Raw genomic sequence first — 17,856 nt, 5'->3', positions numbered from 1 at the left:
GTCTTGTAGCATGTTTCCTTTCCATATACCATCTAAAATACCACTTCTTAGTTTCCCTTCCCTTCCAGGTTCACTTTTCTTTATAATACCTACCACATTCTGATTAAAAAAAAAAAAAAAGCATTCTGTTCATCTGACTGTTTTCCCACTAGAAAGTTTGGCCCTAAAGGGCGGGGACTATTATCTGTTTTGTTTGAGGTTATCCAAAGGCCTTCTATCCTGATTCTTGTTTAGACTCAGGACCCTGGTCCTCCTGCTTCTCAACCCCCAACTCTCCAGAACCCACCCTCCAGGAACTTATCCAACCTGAACCCAGGGGGTTCCAGGAAGCCAGCTTTCTCTCTGTAGAACTAAGGAAGAGGAGCTGAGTCCTGGAATCTGGGCCTGGAGATGTCAGAGCTGGTAGCTCAGACACTTGACCAGCTTCCCCACCCCCTGCCTCCCTTTTTGGGACTGGATCTCCCCTCCTGCAAGCTCAGCGGTTGTGTTGAAAGAGTCAGCAAACAGGTTGGAGACCCAGATACCTGTTCTCACACCATGTACATGGACAGAACCACAGAAACACACACACACACACCGTCCATGTTGACAGAGGTGTGCCAGTCACACACATCCCCTCATCCACTGACAACACTCAACCACAGTTATGTCTGCACAGGAATGACTGGAGAAAAACACACAGTCCATGCCAATGGGTCTCAGGTTCTAGGGTCCTGAAACATATATATTTATTATGTTATTTAATTAAGATAATACAAAGTTAGGTACAAGAAGCAACAGAGCAAATCAAGAGATCACAATAACTTAAAAACTGAAAAAAAATGAACAAATGTCAGAGTCTAGAAAAAATAGTTTATTTGCAATAATTGCTTGTATATCTCTATGACACTTTCTTTCCTCAGCCTAGTTTCTGACTGTATGTATTTCAAACCTGCTTTTCTTTTACCATGCTTATTAGTGACGAGGGTCAGTGGATATATTCTTATCACATCATGTGTCCTTTGGATTGGCAAATTCACAACACAGACTGGTGAGTGCACAGGTGATAGGTATATTCCTAGAAGGTATTTCTTTCTCTTCTTCCTTCCTTCCTTTTTTTTTTTTTTTTTTTGCCTTCAGGGTTAATGTTGGGGCTCAGTGCCTGCACTGCAGATCCACTACTTCTGGAGGCCATTTTCCCCCTTTTGTTGCCCTTGTTGTGTAGGACAGAGAGAAATCAGAGAATAGGGGAAGACAGATAGACCCCTGTAGGTGGGGTGCTGGAGGGTCGAACTGGGATCCTTGAGCTTTGCACCATGTGTGCTTAACCCACTGCACTACCGTCCAGTCCTTCCCTCTCCCCAAAGTTATTTCTATGCTAGGATGGCTAGTCTAGCTTAACTCTGTGTAGAAGTGCCCCAGAATACATATCCCATGAAATAATAAATAGTTTGTCTCTTCAGCTTCCCTTCCCCATAACCATAATGAAACCCCCAACATGCCCACAGTTGCTCCAGCACCAGGAAGAAAGGATGACAGAAAGGAAGGCAGAGTAGAAAGAGACAGTGACTTTTATCATTTGCAGTTAAAATAGTTTATTTTTACAAAATAAAACAATTAATATTTATTTATTCACCTTTGTTGCCCTTGTTTTATTGTTGTAGTTATTGTTGTTGTAGATGTTGTTGTTGTTGGATAGGACAGAGAGAAATGGAGAGAGGAGGGAAAGACAGACACCTGCAGACCTGCTTCACCGCTGGAGGGGGGGGGGGTCTGGAACTGGGATCCTTATGCCAGTCCTTGAGCTTTGTGCCATGTGTACTTAACCCGCTGCGCTACTGCCAGACTCCCTATTTTTACAAAATTTATAGGAGCACATACTCATATGAAACATTGCCAGAGACCTGGATAAATGAGGATAAAATTTAAATGAAATTTAAATAAATCTTCAACATTTTGCTCCTGTATTTCAAGTGGACCCTCTACCTGTCTGCAAATCCTATTCTCTTAGCCTAGAATGTTCATTATTCTCCATAATGAACATTCCACACTTCCCCCCATCAGCCAAAGCTTGATTTAGTCTCCCAGCAAATAGAAGCAACCAGGGAAAAACTGCCCCATTCTTTCAGTACCCTCAAATGGCCATGGTTTGACTCTCCCTCTCCCTCTCTATCAGAACTCTTTCTAGGACTTGAGGTTAGAGCCTACCCACCTCCACCCTCCCCACTCTCCAGATCTTGGCTATTTCTGGCAGTATCAAACTGTGCTCCAGTGCTCTAGCAAGCCTCATCTCTTTGTTAGGCTCCTCACCTCCACACATTGTGTTGTTTTCCATTCACAGCAAAACTTGACAATCCTTGTCAACAGCCACTGTCTGTATGACTTGAAAACCTGTTCTTACTTTGGCCCACTAGATTGAGGCCACACAGAAGTAATTCTTTCTCCAGGTTATCTTCTAAGCTGCTAAACTGGATAGTTACTTCATTTTCTCCTTCAGCTTCCAGCAGCTTAGCTAGAGTTAATGACTCCCTCTTCTCTTGGTTCCTCTTCTCTTGGTTTTCTGGAAACTCCATTCATTTGGCTTTTCTGCAAACTCTCTAATACTCTAGACTCACCAACCAATTCTTCTTTTTTAAATTTATTTTTATTATCTTTATTTATTTATTGGATAGAAACAGCCAGAAATGGAGAAGGAAGGTTGAGATAGAGAGAAAGAGAGACAGATACCTACAGCACTGCTTCACCACTTGTGAAACTTTCCCCCTGGAGGAGGGGACCGGGGACTTGAACCTGGGTCCTTGGGTATTGTAACATGTACACTCAACCAGTTGCACCACCACCCAGCCTCTATTTATTTATTAATGAGAAAGGTAGGAGGAGAGAGAGAAAGAACCAGACATCACTCTGGCACATGTGCTGCCAGAGATTGAACCCAGGACCAACACCTTTATCCACTGCGCCACCTCCCAGACCATTCAGCCAATTCTTCTTAAACTGCTCTCTCTCTCTCTCTCTCTCTCTCTCAAAACCAAAGCACTGCTCACCTCTGGCTTATAGTGGTGCAGGGGATAGCACCGGGGACTTTGGAGCCTCAGGCATGAGAGTCACTTTGCATAACCATTATGCTATCTACCCCTGCAATTGCTCTCTGAAGTGCTGGGGTACCTCAGAATTCCTTACTCAGTCCCATCTCTTCTATCTTCACACACTCTCGCTAGGTGCTCTAATCTGATAGCACTGAAAAGCTACCTGGGCTAGAGAGAGAACTCATTAGGTAGGACACATGTCTTGTCATGTGTGCTGCCCAGATTTAAGCCCCAGCACCACACAGGAAGTATTGTGGCACTGGAGGAAGTCCTGTAGTTTCTTTCTTTCTTTAAAAAAAAAAAATTTTTTGTTTATTTTATTTTTAAGAGAGATGCAGAGAGAGAGAGAGAAACACCAGAGCACTGCTCAGCTCTGGCTTATGGTGGTGCGGGGGATTAAACCTGGGACTTTGGAGCCTCAGGCATGAGAGTCTTTTGCATAACCATTAGGCTATCTACCCCCGCCCTTTTATTTATTTATTTTTTTAGTATCTTTATTTATTTATTGGGTAGAGACAGTCAGAAATTGAAATCAGAAAGGGAGATAGAGAGGGAGAGAAAGAAAGGGTGGGGGTTGATAAGCCAGAGCTGGGCAGTACTCTGGTGTTTCTCTCTCTCTCTGCATCTCTCTCATAAATAAAATATTAAAGAGAGAGAGAGAGAGACCTACAGACCTGCTTCACCACTTGCAAAGCTTTCCCCCTGTGCATAGGGGCTGGGGGCTCAAACCCAAGTCCTTGGGCACTGTAACATGTGTGCTCAACCAGGTGCGCCACCACCCAGTCCCCAGTCCTGTATTTTCTATTTCTTTTCTTTTTTTTTTTTTTTTTAGATTTTACTTTTATTAATGGGAAATATAGGTGAGAGAGAAAGAGCCAGAAATGACACTGGTACATGTGCTGCCTAGGTCTGAACTCGGGACTTCATGCTTGAGAGGTTAATGACTTATCCACCGTGCCACTTCCCAGACCACTGTAGTTTCTTTCTTTCTTTCTTTTTATTTTTTAATATTTATTTTCCTCTTTGTTGCCCTTGTCTTTTAAATTGTTTTTGTAGTTATTATTATTGTTGTTATTGATGTCGTCATTGTTAGGACAGAGAGAAATGGAGAGAAGAGGGGAAGAGGGAGAGGGGGAGAGAAAGATAGACAGTCCTGCTTCACCACCTTTGAAGCATGTAGTTTCTTTTTTTAATAATTTTATTTATTTATTTATTATTATCTTTATTTATTAGATAGAGACAGCCAGAAATCAAGAGTGAAGGGAGTGTGAGAGACAGAGACACCTGCAGCCCTGCTTCACCACTCGTAAAGCTTTACCCCTGAAGGTGGGGACTGGGGGCTTGAACCTGGGCCCTTGTGCATTGTAATACATGCGCTCAACCAGTTTGCCACCACTCAGCCCCAGCATATAGTTTCTATTTCTTTCTTTCTTTTTAAAATTTTTGTCATCTTTATTTATTGGGTAGAGACAGCCAGAAATCAAGATGGAAGGGGGTGACAGATAGGAGAGAGACAGAGAGACACCTGTAACACTGAGGGCTTGAACCTGGGTCATTACACATCATAACATGTGCACTCAACCAGGTGTGCCACCATCCACCCCACTGGCCCCCCCACTTCCTATCCCAGTGAAAGAACAGTGAAATTGTATCAGATCTCAGATAAATTACATATACGAGGGCACTACCCTCATTCACCATAGAATTGAGTTCAGATTTTGGCTCAACTTCTGCAACAAATCTTGATAAGAATCATCACTTCCTAGAGTTTAGCTTCTTTAGTTCATTTCCCACGTCTACGCTCGACCGGACCTGCCAATATACGCGGATATCTTCACCCACCCTGTCCAACACTTGACGTCTTGTCACCCAATCTGGTCCCCTACGCCTACACTGAACTTCTCTGTTCCAGACTCTTGGAAACAGAGTTGGCAGTCAGCTGAGGTAAAGAACAAACACCTCATCACAGACCCCTGCAAGTGTCAACCCGGCTTTGACCTAGCACGCTATGATTGGGCCCTCCTCAATCGCTATCGAACAGGCCATGGCCGGTGCGCCGCTATGTTCCATCGCTGGGGAGCCAGAGACGACCCGAACTGCCCCTGCAGCTCCAGACAGACTATGACCCACATAGTCAACGACTGCCACCTCTCCAGATTCAAAGGAGGTCTCGAAACTTTACATCAGGCTCAACCTGATGCTGTTGACTGGCTACGGAAGAAGGGCAAACGCTAGAAGAAGAAGCTTCTTTATGTGTATAAGACCTGCTTTTGAAAGGAGCCCCTATGAGAACAGTGTTCGAGAATCTCAGGGGCCAGGAATACATATATTCCCCCATGATGCTCTCATATTTAGCCTCCAGTTTTGACCATCAAACTTCATGTCCCTATATCCTTGGCACACTTCTTTTTTATTTTATTTTATTTTAAATATTTATTCCCTTTTGTTGCCCTGGTTGTTTTATTGTTGTAGTTATTACTGTTGTTGTTATGGATGTCGTCATTGTTGGATAAGACAGAGACTCCCCTGCAGGTGGGGAGCCGGGGGCTCAAACCGGGATTCTTTTTTTTTAAATTTTATTTATTCCCTTTTGTTACCCTTGTTTTATTGTTGTAGTTATTATTATTGTTGGATAGGACAGAGAGAAATGGAGAGAGGAGGGGAAGACAGAGAGGGGAAGAGAAAGACAGACACCTGCAGACCTGCTTCACCGCTTGTGAAGCAACTCCCATGCAGGTGGGGAGCCGGGGGCTTGAACCAGGATCCTTATGCCAGTCCTTGGGCTTTGCGCCACCAGCACTTTACCTGCTGTGCTACCGCCTGACTCCCTCAAACTGGGATTCTTTTTTTTTTTTTTTTTTTGCTTTTTTAAAATTTTTATTTGTAAAAAGGAAACACCAACAAAAAACACAGACAACTCCACACAGTTCCCACCACCAGAACTCTGTACCCCATCCCCTCCCCTGATAACTTTCCTGTTCTTTAACCTTCTGGGAGTATGGACCCAGGATCATTGTGGTATGCAGAAGGTGGAAAGTCTGGCTTCTGTAATTGCTTCCACGCTGAACATGGGTGTTGACAGGTTGATCCATACTCCCAGCCTGTCTCTCTCTTTCCCTAGTGGGGCGGGGCTCTGGGGAATCGGGGCTCCAGGACACATTGGTGGGGTTGTCTACCCAGAGAAGTCTGGTTGGCATCATGTTAGCATCTGGAACCTGGTGGCTGAAAAAGGAGTTAACATATAAAGACAAAGTTTTGATTAATCATGAACCTAAAGGCTGAAATAGTTCAGATGATGAGTTGAGGGTCAAACTGGGATTCTTAAGCCAATCCTGCGCTTTGAGCGCTTAACCCACTGCGTTACTGCCCGACTCCCCTTGGCACACTTCTAGCCTCTACTTGGATATTTAAGGGGTTCTGAACTAACTTGGCTAAAGTAATAATGCGTCATCTTTTTCTCCAAATCTTTTCATGTCCTTTCCCCCGGTATTCAATATCTCAGAAAAGACCCCACCACCCATTTTTTCCCTACCCCTAAATGGCCCCAAAGGACTATGAACTGACTCTTCATCTCCCTAATGAGAGTGAGAATTCTTTCCCAGGACCTGTGGTTGATTTGTTCTCTTCACACTGGATCTTACCCACCCTGTCCCTACCCTTTCCCACTCGACAGATCTTGGGTATTTCTGGCAGCATCAAACAGTTCTCCAGTGCTCTGGTAGTCTTCACTCTCCATTGTCACTACCTCAGTATCAGTCACCATTATGTCTGGACTAGAAAACTGCTCCAGCAACCCAAATGATTTCCCCTTAGCAGCCAAAGCAAGCCAGAAGCCACAGCAAATATAAATCAGGGACTACAACTCCCTGGATGAAGAACCCTCACTGACTTCTGAATATATTTACAGGAAAATTCAAACTCTCTCCAGTTCTGTCAAATTCCTTGCTTATGGGATATCTCTTCTCATCTCTGCTGTGCTCCAAATTGTCCCTCACGGGACACTGGCCCTCTGTCTCTCACCAGTAAAGCCTGTTTCTGCTTCAGAGTCTTTGCACCTGCTGTTCCTTTTGGCTCACTGAGCTGTGCTCAAATATCACCTCCTCACAGAGGCAATCTCTGACCACCAAGAGACTGCAAAGTAACACTTCACTCTCAAGTCATTGTCACTTCCAGTGGTCCCTGTTCCCATAGCTTTACAACCATCTGGAGTTATTTTCTGTTTTCTTATTCATTTTCTGCCCAGCACCCTGCAACTATAATGTAAACTTCAGGAAGAGCCCAGACCAAATGTACCTTCAATTCCCAACCACATTCGGCACATTAAAAATACGTTGTAAAAGAAGGATGACAGAGGACCTAGTGGGGGTTGTCCTGTTATATGGGAAACTGGGGAATGTTCTGCATGTACAAACTATTGTACTTACTGTTGAATGTAAAACATTAATTCCCCACTAAAAAAATACGTTGTAAATCTTGGTTGAGTGAGTAATACAGCAACTGGCCACATAGATGTGTAGGTGCCCAGGTTATTGCACCATTGTTTTCTAGGGGTCACCGTCTCTGCTTGGAGTCCATGAAAGGGCATTCCTGACTATTGACATAATTCAGGAGCAAGAGAGAACAGAAGAGAGGAAGAGAGGCTGAGACTCACATCTTGGTCTGCATAGATGGAAACCACACTCCACCTCCTAGACAAGATACACAGCCCAGAAACCAAGACACAGACCAGAGAGACTGGGAAAGACTACACAGATCTAGGCTCAGAAAAACCACTACTTAAACAACAAGGGCAATAAAAGGGAAAAAATGGCCTCCAGGAGCAGTGGATTCGTAGTGCAGGCACTGAGTCCCAGCAATAACCCTGAAGAGAAAGAAAGAAAAGGAGAGAGCAAGAGCGAAAGAAAGAGAAAGGAAGAAAGAAAGAAAGGAGAGAGAGAGAAAGAAAGAAGGAAGGAAGGAAGGAAGGAAGGAAGGAAGGAAGGAAGGAAGGAAGGAAGGAAAGAAAGAAAGAGAAAAAGAAAAAACTGCTGGCTTCAGGTAGAAAGAAGTCAGGCAGCACCCGGAGACTGTCATGTCAGTAGGAGGGCCCCGAGGTAGGCCGAGTGCGCCGGAAAGTCAGCTAGGCAAGCAAGGGGGGGCGGGGGGGCGGCAGGGGCCATCCCCTTCACATGTGGCCGCGGCAGCTGGCTGGTGCGCCCTCCCGCAGGCCCGACGCGTGCTGCATCAAAGCGGCGCGGAAGGGGCGGGCGGGAGGTGACAGGAACCCGGAGGTGTGAGCGCGCTTCCCAAGGGATGGCCGGAGCGTGGGAGCGCAGAGGCTACAGAGACCCGGAGAGACAGAAGCGATTCCAGAGATCCAGAGATCCAGTCGCAGACGCAAAAAGGAGTGCAGCAGAGTTCGGAGGCAGCGGTGCAGAGAGAACCAAGACCCAGGACAGAAGTTCCTAAGAGATTCGGACAGACTGAATTAAGAATACAGATAGACGTGCTTCGAGGAAAGCAGAGAAGGCAGAGAGTCATAGACTTAGAAAAAGAAGACGTGCTCTGGAGAAAACAGAAAAAGAGAGAAATGCTGTGGGCGGGGGAGGGAAGGGTTTAGAGTGTGAGGGCGGGAAGACCTCGCTCCTCGCACACAGAGGGGGAACAGGACCCCCGGGGAAGGGATCAAACCGCAGGGTCCTTTCTCAGGGTCACGCCTGGAGAAGGTGCAGGGTGGGTTGGAGGGGAGGTGTCCGGAGAACAGGAAGCTAGCGGTGAAAGGGAGGCCCGAGAGAGGAAGAGAGGAAGCATGTAATAAAGGTCTCCATCCAGACTCTTGAAGTCTGCGACAGAAGAATTCATCTAAAGAACAATGCTTGGCAAAATTGTCCCAGATACTTCTCATATACACGATTAAATTTATAATCCTTTTTAGAAAGAAAAGGTACACTATGCATTGGCCGGGAATCGAACCCGGGCCTCCCGCGTGGCAGGCGAGAATTCTACCACTGAACCACCAATGCAGCCATAAAGCAAGAAGTTTGGTAAAGGTATCTGAGTTCTGAGATGATGACGCTGCAGCAAACGATGCAGAGCAGAGATTCAGCGGAGGCGCGGCCTCTGGTAACAGACGTGGGTGGGGCATTAAACTACCCTTTCTCCCTCCCGGATCCGGTCACTAAGCCATAAAGTCGCCCCATATGGCCAGGGGCGGCCCCACACCCGGGTGCTAACAGCCCTGAGCCCCGAGCCTCGCGTGCAGGTGAGAAAAACTCAACTCGAGACCAGGTTCCCAAGGAGGGGGGTGGCTGAGGCTGCTGTGGGGCACACATCTGCTCTCCCATTTGGTCCAGATAGGGGGAAGTGGATGGGTGTGCTGGGGCTCCTATTCCAAATGGGAGCTCCCTTCCCAAGGTGTCTGTCCCTCCAGCTCAGGCTTTGGTAAGGCAGACTATGAAAAATAACAACAAAACCAACCAAGGTGTTGAGGGGTACTGGGAGAGCTGGAGGAAGCTCCATTCTTTTCTCACTCTGCAGTTAGCTTCTTACTAGGTTTGTATCTCTCTCTTTCCATGTCCCCGCACTCTTATGTTTTGTTAGATCTCTGCTTTTTATCTCCCCAGGCACTTTGGCCTGAAGTCTCAGAGCTTTGACACACCATTCTTCAATGGGTTATGCTCTGGGTTTGACGAGGTTGTTGGTCCCATTTTAGAATCCCTTTAAGGAAAGTGCCTGCTTCACGATCCCCTACAGTCAGGAGAGGTCCCCTGGAGCACAGGATCTCTCCACCTTCTACCCAATGCTTCAAACCTATGCTACCTCTTCTTTGAGATCCACCCAACCCCAAAACAAGTCCAGTCATCTCTCAGGGAGACATTTTCTCCAGGACCTACTTCACTCTGCTTTATAAATAATCCTGAATTTTTATATTTATATTTATATTTTTTTTTACTAAATCCTGCAGGTACGAGCTAGACTTGTAGTGCATATCTCAGTATGAATGGTCCAGGCTTAGACCAGTGTAGATGTTGGAACAACTGAACTCAACAGACTTAGAACAATGCTCTCCATTCACCTTCAAACAGCCAACAGACCCTCAGAGAATTAAATAGATCTGCTCAGCACACTCAGATCACTCACTGTCCCACGTAATAGACACACTTTGTTTGAATGAGTTAAGATTCAGTCAGAGTACTGAAGGATGCTTTTATTTCATAATTAGTTGAGGTACAATGAAATCCCAAGAAAACAGTGAATCTAGGGGAAATTCAGAACTTTTGTCTCCAGACTACTGGAACTTTCCCAATCACCCCTTGTGTTCAGCGGGGTTCCGCCTCATTATACAGCCTTATGGTCCTTAAACCAGCCGGTGTTGCGTTCACCCATCATTTCCCTCACTCCCTGACCCTTTCCACCTTCCCTCCTCCCCCTTCCACTCCTCCCCTTTCCCCCTTTCCGGGAGCCTCGTGCCCGGGCCTAGCTGGGCAGGGTGCTAGAGCTGAAGGGGCGGGACAGGCGCACTCTCCTCACCCTGCAGCCCACTGGATATAAGGCCCAAGACAAGCAGAGATTCGGTCTATACCAGGGTCAGGAGGAGCGATGGTTACCCGGGATCGAGCGGAAAATAGGGACGGTTCGAAGGTGAGAGGCTGGAGTGGAGGTTCTTTCAGGGGACTGCTTTCCTGAGATGAAACTGACTGAAAGGGGGGAGAGCTGTCCTAGGGACCTAAGGAGCCAGAAACTGGAGTGTAAGATAACAGTGAAAGAAACAGGGTCAGAACAGGACCTCAGAAAGGCAGGTCTGGGGCTTGCTAAATGGGAGTTTGCACCTTGAGGCTAGAGGGAAGGGCTGGACTTTTTTTTTTTTTTTTTTTTTTTTAATAAAATACACTAGAGAACAGAACTGAGGAAAGAGGTTGGAAGCAAACAAAAAGTAAAATGAGAAAAGAGCTCCTTGCGGGCGTGTCTGGGGCCTCACCTATTGTAGTTTTTTTTGTTTTTTTTTTAATTTGAGAAAGGAGACATTAACAAAATCATAGGATGGGGGGGGGTACAACTCCACACAATTCCTGCCACCCAATCTCCATATCCCATCCCCTCCCCAATAGCTTTCCCATTCTCTATCCCTCTGGGAGCATGGACCCAGGGTCGTTGTGGGTTGCAGAATGTGGGAAGTCTGGCTTCTGTAATTGCTTCCCAGCTGAACATGGGCATTGACTGGTCGATCCATACTCCCAGTCTGCCTCTCTCTTTCCCTAGTAGGGTGAGTCTCTGGGGAAGCGGAGCTCCGGGACGCATTGGTGGGGTCTTCAGTCCAGGGAGCCTAGTGTAGTTTTTATGGAGAAGGCCTGGAGAGCACTGATTGGAGACCTGCTGGGAGATTTTAGAAGGGTTATAGCGAGAAGAGGAGAGGTGCTGGGCATCTCCCTTCCTACTCTCAGGGCTGCCAGCTCTGAGCCCCGTCCCAGGTGGCCCACGTGGCTGGGCGCAAAGTAAAGAGAGAGACAGACACTACACAAGACAGAGACGTAGTGAATAAAGAGGAGAGACAAAAGTGGGGAGAAGGGAGGACAAGACTCTAGGGGTGATAGAAGGGGGAGCCCAGAGGGATCTTTGTTGGGACTCTGGGCTCTCAGGTGTGTGTGTGTGTGTGTGTGTGTGTGTGTGTGTGTGTGTGTGTGTGTGGTGTAGGGGGTGAGGGGTGGAGACGCGACTGTCCCAGCTGTGGGATTCAGACGCCGGCGGGCCGCGCTGAGCCTTGGTGGGGTCGGCCCGCTCTCCCTTTCTTGCGGGTCGCAGATGCTGAAGCCGCTGGTGGAGAAGCGGCGCCGGGACCGCATTAACCGCAGCCTGGAGGAGCTGAGGCTGCTGCTGCTGGAGCGGACCCGGGACCAGGTCAGTCCTTCCACCAGAGCAGGACCCTCACGCATCTGGTCCTCCAGTCCGGGACTCTTCTCTGGGATGGGGTCTAATTATAATGCACTGGCCCCAGGTATTCTGATCTCAGTCCCGCTCTGGGAATCCCTTCCCAGACCCCTCCCCGACTCCCTTCCCACTAGAACCCGTTATCGCCCCCTCCCTCCTCCGCCTCTCGGGCCTGTCAATCTCACCGCCGGCTCTGTAAAGTCCACGCCCAAGGTCCGTCACGGTCTATCTTTGGGTCAGTGCATTCCTGCCTCAGTTTCCCCTCCTGCTCCCCCCTCAAAATCAAACAGAAATCAGCCGCAGGAGGGGTGGTGAGTTTCTCCCCGGGACGGGTGTCCCCAGGCTGCCTCCCCTGGGGCTGGACCGTCTCGTCTCAGGGTGGGCCAGGACCTCTCCAGGTCATCACCATCCCGCATCCTTCGCGCGCTCGGCGGGTCACGCACCCACGCGAGGGGGGCTGCCCCAGCTCCCGCATCTCCCTCCCTTCTTCCCCCTGCCACTTTCCCCCTCTCTCCCCACCCCTTTCTGTCTCTGTGCCCTCCCCTCCCATCTGTAGAACCTCCGGAACCCGAAGCTGGAGAAAGCAGAGATCCTGGAGTTCGCCGTGGGCTACTTGAGGGAGCGCAGCCGGGTGGAGCCCCCGGGTACAGCGCGGGGTGGGGCGGCGGCGGGAGGCGGGCCGGGGTCCCCGCGGTGGACCGCGGGCTTGGGGGAGGCCGGCTCTGGCCCCAGGCGAGGTTAATAACAGCCGCGCGTGTCTGTCTCTGTGTCTCCCTCGTTCTCTCCCGCTGTCTGTCCACCTGGCTTCCCGCCTCTGTCCGTGCGCCTCCCCGGTCGGGGTCTCCGCCCCGCCCCTTCCCTCGCCGCGGCTGGGCCCCCGCCCCGCCCGCCCGCCCGCCCGCCCGGGCTCGCGCCCGCCGCCCGCGCTACCGCGGCTCCAGGGGCTCCCCGGCCCCCAGCCCAGGACGCCGAGGTGCTCGCCAGCTGCTACCTGTCCGGCTTCCGCGAGTGTCTGTTCCGCCTGGCGGCCTTCGCGCACGACGCCAGCCCCGCCGCCCGCGCCCAGCTCCTGTCCGCGCTGCACTGCTACCTGCGCCCCAAGCCGCCCCGGCCGGAGCCCGCAGACCCCAGGCCCCCAGCCCCGCACCCGCACCCGCACCCGCACCCGCTGCTGGACCCCGCCGCCCCGCCGCCCGGCCCTGCGCTGCACCAGCGCCCCCCTGTGCACCAGGGCCCCCCCAGCCCGCGCTGCTCCTGGTCCCCGTCCCCTTGCTCCCCCCGCGCCGGGGACCCCCGCACTCCGGCGCCCCTCACCGGACTGCTGCAGCCGCCGCCTCAGAGACAAGACGGGGCGCCCAAGGCCCCGCCGCCCCCGCCGCCCGCTTTCTGGAGACCTTGGCCCTGAGCTTTGGGGGGGGGGCTGGAGGCGGGGGCTGGGCTAGAGACTCCAGCCCGAGGGCAGCAGAGGGACCCGGGCGTGGGGGAGAGCAGGTGTTGCGGAGGGCGGTGGGGCGCGCGGGTGAGATGTGGTCTATATTAGAGTATCTATATAAATATATATTCCCTCGGTTCCTGTCCCACTTTCCCTGCCCGCTTTGCCATTAGGATTGTACCTTCTCTGTCCCCCAGCCCGGTCCCAATCCTTCCCAAGTCCTTAGTGCATGGAATAAAGTGGTTATGAAATCCCCGTGTGTCCCCGAGCCAGGGGCCTGCCTTTATATCGGTGTCCACGCCCACCTTTCCTCCTTCTGTCTCCTCCCTCCCCCCCTCCCCCCCCCCCCCAGTCTGGCTTTCCGTGGCCCAAGCCCCGGGGTAAACAGGTAAGTAAAGAAGAGAGCAGAGTGGGGACTGAGGTTGGAATTGAAACCAGGTGGAAAACTCTGAGATAGGGTAACGAGGAGGAATGCTTGGGAAACTTTAGGGGGATAAAAAAAAGAAAAAGATAAAGAAAAAAAAGTCCAGGTAAAGTGGGGGGAAAATATTAAAGTAAAATCGACTCTGGTGGGATTCGAACCCACAACCTTTGAATTACTTTTTTATCACTAGAAGTCCAATGCGCTATCCATTGCGCCACAGAGCCACCTGGCGGGCGGCGACATTTCACGACTTAAGGGGACTAGCGTGGGAAAGGGTTGGGGGAGAGGGAGGGGGAGCCGGGAGTTGGGCGGGGGACGTCAGGAAAGAGGTTTGGACCACAGAGGCGATCCTGCTAGAGGGAGCAGGCTCCAAGCACTGGAACCTGTTGGCGTGGAAGCGCATGGGCAGGAGAAGCTGGCGGAGAGAGGTAGCGAGATAGAGAGACCGAGTATTAGCGAGCTAAAGAGCGAGTACAGAGTTTCGACTGACTGCTTGGGGCATGCTTCCAGTCCAGACGCACCCCCACTTCCAGATGTGACCTCATTCATCAAAATAAAAAACTTTTTTTCTGTAATTCTGTGTCTTGCTGGTGATTTTTCCCTTTCAGGCCGTTATCTGTATCGTTATCTGTTGTGCAGTGTTCCGGAGTACGATGTTTTCCAAAGGAGATCTACTAATATTAAATAACTATTTATAACCTAGCTTTTCCTACTAGTCTCTTAGGAAGGCTATGGGGAAGTATATCTCTCACTTAGGTAGCGTGGCCGAGCGGTCTAAGGCGCTGGATTTAGGCTCCAGTCTCTCCGGAGGCGTGGGTTCGAATCCCACCGCTGCCAGATGTGAGTTTTTCATCTAAGATGCATTACTTGTAATTCACCAAAGATTTTATTCTTATATTTTATGAGGGCTCCTAGTGACAGACTCATCACCTCCTTACTCTGATATTATAAGCAGAGGGCTTGCCTGCAACTCATTCCCTAGCCAAGACATAATGTGAGGTAATCTACAATCGATATGTACTGTATAATGTTTCCAAATAGCATTTTTATCAAAATGAGTACTACTTGCTGTATATTTAAGTAATTCACTGTCCTAACAACGAGCTAAAGGCTCCACTTATGAAGTCGTAAAAGCTCAGAGAACAGAATCTTAAATTGGTTTTTTTCAAATTCTCTGGGGCTATAGGGGAGTTTAATATAGAAAATTAAGATAAAGACAATAAATGGAAGTGTTGCTGCACGAGTTAAGAAAACCATAAGGTTCCACCGAGATTTGAACTCGGATCGCTGGATTCAGAGTCCAGAGTGCTAACCATTACACCATGGAACCTATTCAGTAAGTGAGCTTTCTGAAAATATTTATATGAGGGACATTCTTATTTTGCTTGTGACATTTGCAGAAGATAAAAATAAAAACCAGTTTTTAAATAGGTTGGACACCTTCATAGAGAGTCTGAAATATTAATTGAAATATGATGTAAGAGTAAAAGCCACACTACAGTTAGGAGATAGTACAAACATGATTGTTCACATGTTGTTAGTAACTTATATTGTTACATATTAAAATAAGAGTTCGGATACACTGAGTTAAATAAAATACGCTGTTAAAATTAACATCTCCAGTTTATTTTTACTATTTTTAAAATTGTGGCTGTTAGAAAACTTAAATTCACACATGTGGCTGGCGTTTGAAACTGCTCTTAAACATCTCGCTTTTCCTCTACTGTCATTAGTTCTATTGCTACTTTCTGAAAACTAAAAATCGTAACATCTTAATAACAATGTGTTTTAAAACCATGTAACTGCAACTTAATTTCTCTTTTCATTTGTTTCGTTTTTTTCCGAAGGAATGCAAATATTAATCGCTTTTCACAAAATAGATGTATCTAAGTGTTAAAACTACTATCGCCCGAACAGGGACTTGAACCCTGGACCCTCAGATTAAAAGTCTGATGCTCTACCGACTGAGCTATCCGGGCTCTTGAACTAGTTCTCCTCTTTTTCCTATAAGAGTTCTCTACGTGTGGTGAGTCAGCCTCTAAGAAATAATTGGAAGCCTGTGAAATGTACTCAGAAGATTCCCTCATTTAGCAGGTAGCAGCGGATGAAGTTTGATTGCAATTGACTAGGCTTTTTCTTCTTATGTATGTTAGAGACTCTAGGATTTTGGGACACTGGCGCGGCCGCAACGCGGGGGCAGAGACCATGTGATGCTAGAACTGGCCGCGTGGGGTCGCTGCCAGCTTCGTTTGCGGCAATATTTCTTCCCAGTCCCCATTACATCTCAGGCGCCCTGGACACTCCAATTCTTGACAGCCTTCAGAAGGCTGAGAATTAACGCCTCATGCACTTCAGCCTTTGGAATAGGTCGGTCCCCTTACGTATTGTCAATTCCTGTTCCAAAGGAGACACAGACTCGCTGTGCCAGAGGTCTGGCTTGGGAATGATCGTGTGTATGTGTGTGTGTGTGTGTGTGTGTGTGTGTGTGTGTGTGTGTGTGTGTGTGTGTGTGTGTGTGTATGTGGCGGGGGGAGGGAGCGCACTACGGTCAAATAGTTTTACTGCCTGGAATGTGCGAGGATGCCTGTGTGACTCGCTTGCATGCGGTGAATGTGGCGAACCTGTGTGTAGATTCATAAAGATGAGTCACATGCAGGAATGCCAGTGCTCTTAGCCCAGTTTTGGTTATGGGAGGGAGGGGGGAGTTTAGGGAGTGGGTGGGCAAGGACCCCCTAGGGCATCAGGTGGCCCCTGAGCTGGAGAAGGGCGGTGTCTCAATCCTACAGGCGTCACCTACCTCACCCACCACTTGTCTCCAGCTCATCCTCTGGTCCCTCCCTTCCCAATGGGCCCCAAGCTCCAGATACCCATCTGGGTGAGCCAGCCAGAGGGACCGGCTGTGCCAGAGGGAAGCAAACAACTATTAGGGCACAGGGCTGTGGGCGAGGGTAAAAAAGCCAGGATATTAGGCCGGGAGCTTGGGGGAGAGAGACTACGAGAGAGCCCCCAAGAACATCCGGGAGAAACCCTCAGCCCCCACCCAGGGCTAAGCCGAAGCCCAGCCCTGGACTTCCTGCTGCTCATCTCCAGGCCACCTGCTGCCAGGGTCCAAGTTTGGGGCTTTTCTCCTTTCCTCCCACCATGGCGGTGTACCGTGTGTGTGTGACCACTGGCCATTACTTCAAGGCTGGCACGCTGGATAGCATTTCGGTTACACTGGTGGGCACGTGTGGCGAGAGCCCCAAGCAAGTTCTGGATCATCCGGGCAGGGACTTCACCCCTGGATCGGTGAGTACAGGGAGAGGGGAGAAGCCACTGTCCAAGGAAGGTTGGCCCGGGATCCCGAAGGAGGGAAGGGTCATTCCACTAGGACTCAACAAATCTTGCAGGACTTGGGATGCTGCTCCTGATCTCCTATTCCCCAGGTTCCTGGGGATGATGAACTCTACTGTTCAATCCCCTGGCAGCTAGATTAGCTCACTTGGATAGTCTCCTGCTTTGCCATGTGCACCACCCAGGTTCCAGCCTGGCCCCCAACGGACTGCAGGATGCTTTGGTGCTGTTATCTTTTTTACTCCCTCCCTCTGCCTCTTTGTTTCGAGAGAGAGAGAGAGAGAGAGAGAGAGAGATGGATGGAGAGAAAGGAGAGAGAGAGGACTCCCTGGTTTCCTGCCTCGTTCCACAAATGAAGGTGGGTTTTTGGCAAGTTGCTTGCAGTCTTAGAGCCTAGGTTTATTCTTCTTTGGAGGAGAACCTGCCAGGCCCCCATTTGTTTACTGGTGGTCTACACAGAAGTTCTGGCTGCCAAACTGGCTAGTGAAATCCGGAACATACTCTGCTCACACACTGAGAGGAAGTGGCATGGCTGCTTATTCATGGTTGAAGGGGCCCCTTCTAATCTAAGCAGAAGCACAACAGCATGAGCTAATGGGTAGTGGCCCCCTTGATTTATATGCCAGGATGGGTTGTAAGATGCAAGGAGGGCCTGGTAGTTCCTTGCTGATCACCTGCTTGCTCTCTTGATGCCCCTC

At 49.2% G+C, this 17,856-nt stretch overlaps 2 protein-coding genes and 5 non-coding genes across 7 annotated transcripts in view; 3 read left to right on the top strand and 4 right to left on the bottom strand.

Annotated features, from left to right (window-relative positions):
* Positions 1-8,996: 8,996 nt before the first annotated feature.
* Positions 8,997-9,067, bottom strand: TRNAG-GCC (transfer RNA glycine (anticodon GCC)). Its single transcript has one exon. It is a non-coding gene; the product is annotated as a tRNA-Gly (tRNA).
* Positions 9,068-10,149: 1,082 nt separating this feature from the next.
* On the top strand, positions 10,150-13,728 carry HES7 (hes family bHLH transcription factor 7). The gene is made up of 4 exons (XM_060202462.1): positions 10,150-10,685; positions 11,844-11,939; positions 12,526-12,613; positions 12,911-13,728. The coding sequence occupies exons 1-4, from the start codon at positions 10,644-10,646 to the stop codon at positions 13,372-13,374; spliced, it is 690 nt and encodes a 229-aa protein (XP_060058445.1). The 5' UTR covers positions 10,150-10,643; the 3' UTR covers positions 13,375-13,728.
* Positions 13,729-13,962: 234 nt separating this feature from the next.
* Positions 13,963-14,049, bottom strand: TRNAR-UCU (transfer RNA arginine (anticodon UCU)). Its single transcript is given in 2 exon segments — positions 13,963-13,998; positions 14,013-14,049. It is a non-coding gene; the product is annotated as a tRNA-Arg (tRNA).
* A 531-nt stretch (positions 14,050-14,580) lies between these two features.
* On the top strand, positions 14,581-14,662 carry TRNAL-UAG (transfer RNA leucine (anticodon UAG)). Its single transcript has one exon. It is a non-coding gene; the product is annotated as a tRNA-Leu (tRNA).
* Positions 14,663-15,083: 421 nt separating this feature from the next.
* Positions 15,084-15,155, bottom strand: TRNAQ-CUG (transfer RNA glutamine (anticodon CUG)). The gene has a single exon. It is a non-coding gene; the product is annotated as a tRNA-Gln (tRNA).
* Positions 15,156-15,731: 576 nt separating this feature from the next.
* TRNAK-UUU (transfer RNA lysine (anticodon UUU)) lies at positions 15,732-15,804 on the bottom strand. The gene has a single exon. It is a non-coding gene; the product is annotated as a tRNA-Lys (tRNA).
* A 773-nt stretch (positions 15,805-16,577) lies between these two features.
* The window catches only part of ALOXE3 (arachidonate lipoxygenase 3), a 41,862-nt gene continuing 40,583 nt past the window's right edge, over positions 16,578-17,856 (top strand). The window contains 1 exon segment of the mRNA XM_007522395.2: positions 16,578-17,113. Within this exon segment, the coding sequence (XP_007522457.2) occupies positions 16,967-17,113 (147 nt within the window). The 5' untranslated portion in view covers positions 16,578-16,966.

Source organism: Erinaceus europaeus, chromosome 12 (assembly GCF_950295315.1).
Source record: "Erinaceus europaeus chromosome 12, mEriEur2.1, whole genome shotgun sequence".
Lineage (NCBI taxonomy): Eukaryota > Metazoa > Chordata > Mammalia > Eulipotyphla > Erinaceidae > Erinaceus > Erinaceus europaeus.
Note: the sequence above shows the minus strand (reverse complement) of the source record. Positions and strands in the feature narration are given on the sequence as shown.

What these genes read in the sequence shown, in the direction of transcription:
- HES7 (XM_060202462.1), top strand. Translation starts at nt 10,644, where the DNA reads ATGGTTACCCGGGATCGAGCGGAAAATAGGGACGGTTCGAAG. An exon ending in TGGAGCGGACCCGGGACCAG is followed by an intron (nt 11,940 to 12,525) that starts GTCAGTCCTTCC and finishes TCCCATCTGTAG; the next exon opens with AACCTCCGGAACCCGAAGCT. An exon ending in CAGCCGGGTGGAGCCCCCGG is followed by an intron (nt 12,614 to 12,910) that starts GTACAGCGCGGG and finishes CCGCGGCTCCAG; the next exon opens with GGGCTCCCCGGCCCCCAGCC.